The 6,746-nt window shown below is 32.8% G+C and overlaps 1 protein-coding gene across 1 annotated transcript in view; it reads left to right on the top strand.

Moving 5' to 3' along the window:
* The window catches only part of Cow (Proteoglycan Cow), a 71,912-nt gene extending 65,174 nt beyond the window's left edge, over nucleotides 1-6,738 (top strand). Inside the window, exons 9-10 of the mRNA XM_074183101.1 lie at nucleotides 850-987; nucleotides 4,288-6,738. Of these exons, the coding sequence (XP_074039202.1) occupies nucleotides 850-987; nucleotides 4,288-4,424 (275 nt within the window). The 3' untranslated portion in view covers nucleotides 4,425-6,738. The remainder of the gene's footprint in view (nucleotides 1-849; nucleotides 988-4,287) is intronic.
* The last annotated feature ends 8 nt before the right edge of the window (nucleotides 6,739-6,746 follow it).

Genomic DNA, 6,746 nt, shown 5'->3' on the forward strand with positions numbered 1-6,746 from the left:
GAATAATTTCAACATTGACTATTTTATTTCCGAGATACAGAAATAGTTTAACCTTTCTACTTCTTGTCTTCAAACAAAAACTGTGGGAACTTCCGAAGAAAGGAAGAAAGACGTTAACTCCAAAATAAACTTTTTGCCAAAGTGTGAATTTCGCACAGAATTTCTTTCAGATATAAATTGGAAGAGAAAACCCTTTTGGATCAACTATTTCCACATGAACATTGAATTAATAATAATCTTTCAGTAATCCCAAGAAGCAAAAATATTCATAACAGGGACACAATTCAAATAGTAATTGAATAAATTGTATCAGCCTGAGGGAGGGGAATGAATAGTTCCAAAAAATTCGGCGGATCAAGTATCTCCCGGAGCATAAGGTCTTACATTCTTATTCATTATTACGTGTTCAATTGTTGTCAGACCTGTTCAGATCCGACTTTCCCCCTCGGAACAAGCACTGGCACCAGTGTAGGAAGGAAGACGGTGCGTCAGTTTTCTTCAGACCGACCAGACCCGTTCAGACCGACTCTTCGAGAGAAATTTCGCTTCCAATGTCGGACTAGCCTAAGGCAACTGTAGCGGCTGGTCAATACCATAAGTCTGCCTAAGGTGGTAATTGAGCACTCACAGTTATGTTCATGGATATAAAATAAGCAAATTAATGACATTAATTATTATTACTTTGTGTCCCTCAGGATGATGCTTCATATTATAACTGAGTTTTATACTATTGATTTTGTTCATTTTCTCAAGGTTTTTCACCAAATATTTGATGACTCTCACTAGTTTTCGTACTACGGTCGTTCAGAAAATGTTGCAGTTGCTGAAGTAATCACTTTATTTTTTCAGGGGTTTATGTTCCAGACTGTGATAGTCAAGGATACTATAATCCTGTCCAATGTCATGGCGCAATCGGGATGTGCTGGTGTGTTGATAAACATGGTGTAGAGTTTGCGAATACCCGCACCCACGCCAAACCCAATTGTGGTAAGTTCTACTCTCCACATCTACTTCAAACTCAGGATCATTTTTTGAAGTATAGGATTTTTCATTAAGTGCTTTCTATCTTTAAATTCAAATAAAACATAGTGTGTGTGAGATATCATCGAAATTTTTTATTCGTTTGAAAGATCTTTTGATGCCATTATGTGTGGAATATAACATCGTTCAAATGTCCGCTACGGTTTCTTTGGGTAGAGTGCATCCGAAACGTCTAATTTTCCATGACTCTGGCGCATAAACCAGGCTGAATTTAACCGATGACATGGGTTGTGTTGGCTTTGAGAAACTGCGACTCAAGAAAACCCCACAAGAAAAAGTCTAACGGGGTCGAATTGCACGATCTCGTTGGCCAGTTTACATCACCTCCACGTCAGATGACCATGCCCTCAAATAGCTCGTGCAGAATATCCAATATGGCATGAGCTGTGTTGGCATCTAGCGCCGTCCTGTTGAAACCACATATCCTTGTAGCAGGGGAGCCGACGATGCAAAATGGGGATTTACTCGAGCGACATTGAGACATATTAGGTTGCAAAGCTTAGATGATAAGAAGAAAAAAATGTTATATAATATATACTTTTTCATCGGTGGGGGAAGCGGCTATAGATTTTTAAATATGTAAAAAAATACTGTTGCATGGACATACTCGAGCGCGTCAGATATTGATAGCATCAATGTCCTACGTATTTTTAATAATGCTGGTATGTTAATCTGATCGTTTGCATGATGTGGGTGGTTGTACGTAAGGGGGTGTTAAGTGCAACAAAAAAAAGCTCTCATTCAATAATCTGACGATTTCGATCTGACGCAAACTCGCGTCAGATTAAGATATATATGGTTCATGTTTATGTTCTAGACGTGCCGTCCCATAATCTGACGATTATCTAGAGGGATTCGCCTAATCTGACAAAAACTTTTTTTTTATTTTTTTCAATTCATTGAACTTATTTAATTGAAAAACTCAGGAAATAGCATGCAAATTAAATTTATTTTTTTATAATCAATTGATTAATTAATGAAGAAAAGAGAAATGAAACTTTCTATTTTTTACCACTTTTATTTGTAACTAACGTTACTGCAGTTTCGTCCTATAAGGAGATTTTCAAACTTATATATTCTATTAGTATATAAGGACATTTTCAAACTTATATATTCCATAAGTTTGAAAATGTCCTTATATATTGTATAAGGACGAAACTGCAGTAACGTTAGTTACAAATAAAAGTGGTGAAAAACATAGAAAGTTTATTTCTCTTTTCTTCATTATGACTTCCCATCACGTAGTAACGGCTACATCCATCAGTCAATTGATTAATTAATCATCATCTTCATCACGAACGAGTCTCTGTGATCAGCTGTGATGGCGTCATGGCAACAGAATTCAGAGTGGGAACGAAGTGAGAGAGTAATGGATAGAGAAAAAGTGAAAGAGGAATAGAAACTCGGAGAGGGAAATATATGTATCACACAGCTGCACGCATTAAACTTTATCGACGAATTCTTTTTATTTCGGCTTGCGGAAATCATCAGATTATATGTTTTTCGTTATCCTTGAATTATTTCCTTTAAAATACAAAAAATAGCTGCGCTCGAGAATGTCGAAATGACGTTACTCTCAAATTGTCAGATTACTGAAATATACACTTTTTTAGCATGTAATTAACTCACCCTACCTTAATCTGACGCGCTCGAGAATTTCTGATGATCATTTTTTTTCACTAATCTGATCCTTCATCCTTCACGGGCGGCCTTATATATGGGGCTCATATTTGGTGGAGTTACTTAACCGGGTACAAGGTACAAGCGGGCGGTACGTTACAATTTTATCATTTGCACGTGTTGTTGTATGCTATATATATATATATATATATATATATATATATATATATATATATATATATATATGTATATATATATATATATATATATATATATATATATATATATATATATATATATATATATATATATATATATATAGGTTCAACAAGATGACCGTTATCAATTGTCAAAGTTCATGTAGAGAAAATCGTTATGTATGTAGAAAAATTGCCCTGTTCACTTCTTATCCCATTATTGAATCGAATTACATTATCATATTCTTTGGTATTAATTAGACCAATTCTGAAGTAGCTCTCTTCGAAGTTATATATTCATATATGCATATTATGGTATTAAATCCTACACTTCATTGTTTTACATAGAATAAGTTCAGTGAAACGGTTAGTTCCATAATAAGTTGATCTGTTCACCAAACTTCAAGTTCAGACACCAGCTGAGCACGGATTCTGTTACAGACTGCCGTGGGGATTTAATAACCGAGTTTTACATTTCATATACTTCAGATGACTAAAATTCAGCAGCTGCTACTTGATACGGACGTTTTGAGAGTGTTGAGCTGAATTTAAAATGAATCTAAATCGATAATTACTGGTTGCTGGTAGTTGGAAATAATTTTGAGTAGTTGATCTATTCCGAAATAGATCGATTTCTAATGAGCTATACTAAATAAAAGGGTCACAATTACTATCGCCGAGTTTTTTTCTAACAACCACCGACGGCTTACAGAGTTGGTAGCTGGTGGTTGGTTACAAGTTTTCACCAGCACATAAAATCCGTATATATCTCAAGTATATTATAAAAACTGTCCTTGAGTTCCATAAGGAAAATGGCGCTCCACATTGGGCGCCATTTTCCTTATTCGTTTTTGGATCTTGAACAAGAAAGAGGCACATTTGCCCAGTGGCAATGTCTAACTCTTGAATTGCAGAGATAAACGTGATCATAAATCATTGAAAGGTAATGAGCTTAGATCAGCGAGGTGAATAAACTATATTCTTATTGTATATAAATGTTTTTGAGGTCCATTATCCCAGCCTTCGTTTTCTATGATTATGGCTTTTCAATCTGCGACTTGTTTTCTAGAATACACTGTTATCGTGCTCCTTCTTCTTGAAAGAAAAGCAGGTTGCATCAGAAATACTTTATGGATTTTTTCTAGTGAAAGTGGAAATTCCATCTAGTAGTGTAAATTACTGTCGAGCAAATGATTTTTTTTAATTGTCATTGCAAGATATTTTTCTCTGCATTGTTTCCATTCTTTACATTTTAATGGAGGAATCGCTAAGTTATTTCTGGATAAACCATAGAGGTGATAAGGCGAGTTTGGTAACAAAATATACACAAAACAGTAGTAGATATAACATAAAATAAAAAATATAGTAGTTATTGACACAGATTTTATTGGATATTTAAGTTTTCACAAATATGTTTTTTATCGTTTAGAATCTCTGGTGCACAAGCCAAACGATTTTTCGAAGCAAATCGCCACCAACAGTGTTGAACATGCCAGCGATGACGAAGACGGAGACGATGGAGAACAAGACGTAGAAGGCAGCGCTGACCACCCTACAGACTACTAATGATCCATCGATTATTGCCTGCTACTTTTGACCTAATTTGTATGGCTTAGATACTTTAGATATTTTTTATAAAAAAATTATCGGTAGAGAAATCATATAATCATGTTGGCAGCAGCTTTAGGACACGGTTTCCATGAACGAAATGCTTTATTTAAGTTTCTACAGATCTCCATCCCCAATCACAGTTTTCACATCTCACAATAATGCAATTCACTCATTGACAAAAAAAATTTCAGGTTTCCCTGAAACTTTTTCAGTAGTTTTTTTTCGTACTCATAGTTTTTTTCATTCGAAACAGATTCTGTTTGAAGTAGCAAAATCCTACAGAAACCGTAAATATGGCTGCTGAAATATGGAGTAATCGTGAGTAGAGACATATATTTCCTGAACGATTTTAATTTATTATTGGTTTCATTTTATGAGAGATATACATGTTTCTCAATGTTTTAAATCAAGGCGAGAACATCATTATAGTTAATTTATTATTTCCACTATTATAAATGATACATTCCATGCCATTCCTATTCTTTAAAGTATACACATTTTTTAAAGTACTTAGTTAAATTTATTATATTTTATCATTCATGGTGCGATTCGGGTTGAAGCCAAAAAACAAATTTTTTTTATTAATAATTCTGATTTTCAATATCGGATATATTCTTCAATGCAACAGATGGTCAAAGTAACAGGAAAGTGAAATATATTTTTTCGTAGCATTATCAAGAATGTTGTTCCTAGGAAAAATGATATACTCATCAATTTTATCAAATTTTGAAAATGATATATAAGTGTGTAAAAGCAGAATGAATTTAACTTTAAAAAAAATGTAGTCTAGAAAGCAGAATCCTAAAACTTTTTATGGATGTCAAAAAGTAAATATCCCCTAATGAATAAAACTTAATTCACCTATCTTTGCATAGTTCTTCATTAAGCCATTTAGCAAGGTCAAGAACAAATTAGTGAATCAGGTATATTGAAGATGAAGATTATTTGTGATTGAAGAGAAGTGGAAGATTACCAAATTGTATTTGATAGAGATGAACGGGTTATGAATTGGTTAGAATATATTTTTGCTTGGTATTCATTTTGAATGACTCACAATTCTTTCCCATTAGATGGTACAAAGCATGTCATGCTCATTAGCCTTTGATTTATCGAATTTATTTTAAAAGTAATAGCTTCATAAACTTCTTTTTTTTTTAGTTGAAAAACAGGTTGATAGAAGAATAAATGGAAATGTATGACTTACAAAAGAAGAAGATTATATACCTAATAGTTTAAGGAGTTTGAGAAACATTATTTGTTCTATCCAACTAAGAGAGGAAAATTTAAAAAACAGAGACAGGAATAAATCACACTAATTAATGACTTATCTTATTGAATAATCTGTTCTTATTCCAATACAAATAACTTTAACATTAAACTTTGTTTCTGGTCCTCCTATGTCAAAAGTTGACTAATTATAAGATTGAACATAAAATTGATGACATTTTTTCCTTGTTTCATTCGAGATGTTTTTAAGGAGTCAAAAAAATTCAATTGGTATATGCAAACTGTATGGAAAATGTTAATTAGAAAAAAGTATATTTTAAACATAAAAAAGGACCCCATTCGCACCATTGTTAATTATTGTATATACTGACTAGAATTAGGTTCATTCTTAAATGAGTTTTTTATTTTATTTGATTACCTGCAATACTGTGAATCTGATTTCGAGCAATTTATGCGTATTTAGGTAGAAATAGTATACACAGCAGCTTCATGTTCGTGCTGTCAAAAAAAATTATACATATTTATGCATTTATGTGTTAGATATATCATAATGATTGTTACATTTAGAAATTGTTTATGTATTTTGATGTAAGTTCTTTTGAAAGTATTATTTTTGTTTAGAGCATAAAGAGATTAATCGCGTCTTGTACATTGTATGATCGAAATACTTGGGTGGTACTGTGTAAATAAGGAAATGTGCCACTTACATAGAGAAGTTTGGGTTTCTTTTTCTTTAAGTTCCTTTATATGATGTTGGTATCGTTTGTTTTCCTTGGTGCAATAAGTAGTAAGTAACCAGTAGATGCAAATTGATATGCAAGAACAGGTGTTACACAGAAATTCAAAATTAGTTTTTGGGAAGCCTTCGTGAGATTTGATCTTGAATCGACTACTATTTTGTGTTGAAACATAACCAAAAACTCAGTTACAACCAGTTCGGTGACTGTTTGCAAACTGAGTATGTAATCATATGTCATATAAAACCATATACCTTTTTATTGTATGTTTTTGAACATTTAATAAATTAGACTCTTATACATAATAGTTTTT

The sequence above is a fragment of the Leptinotarsa decemlineata genome, unplaced genomic scaffold, assembly GCF_025532065.1.
Source record: "Leptinotarsa decemlineata unplaced genomic scaffold, Ldec_3_MD MMD2_tig00026330_RagTag_RagTag, whole genome shotgun sequence".
NCBI classification, from domain to species: Eukaryota; Metazoa; Arthropoda; class Insecta; order Coleoptera; family Chrysomelidae; genus Leptinotarsa; species Leptinotarsa decemlineata.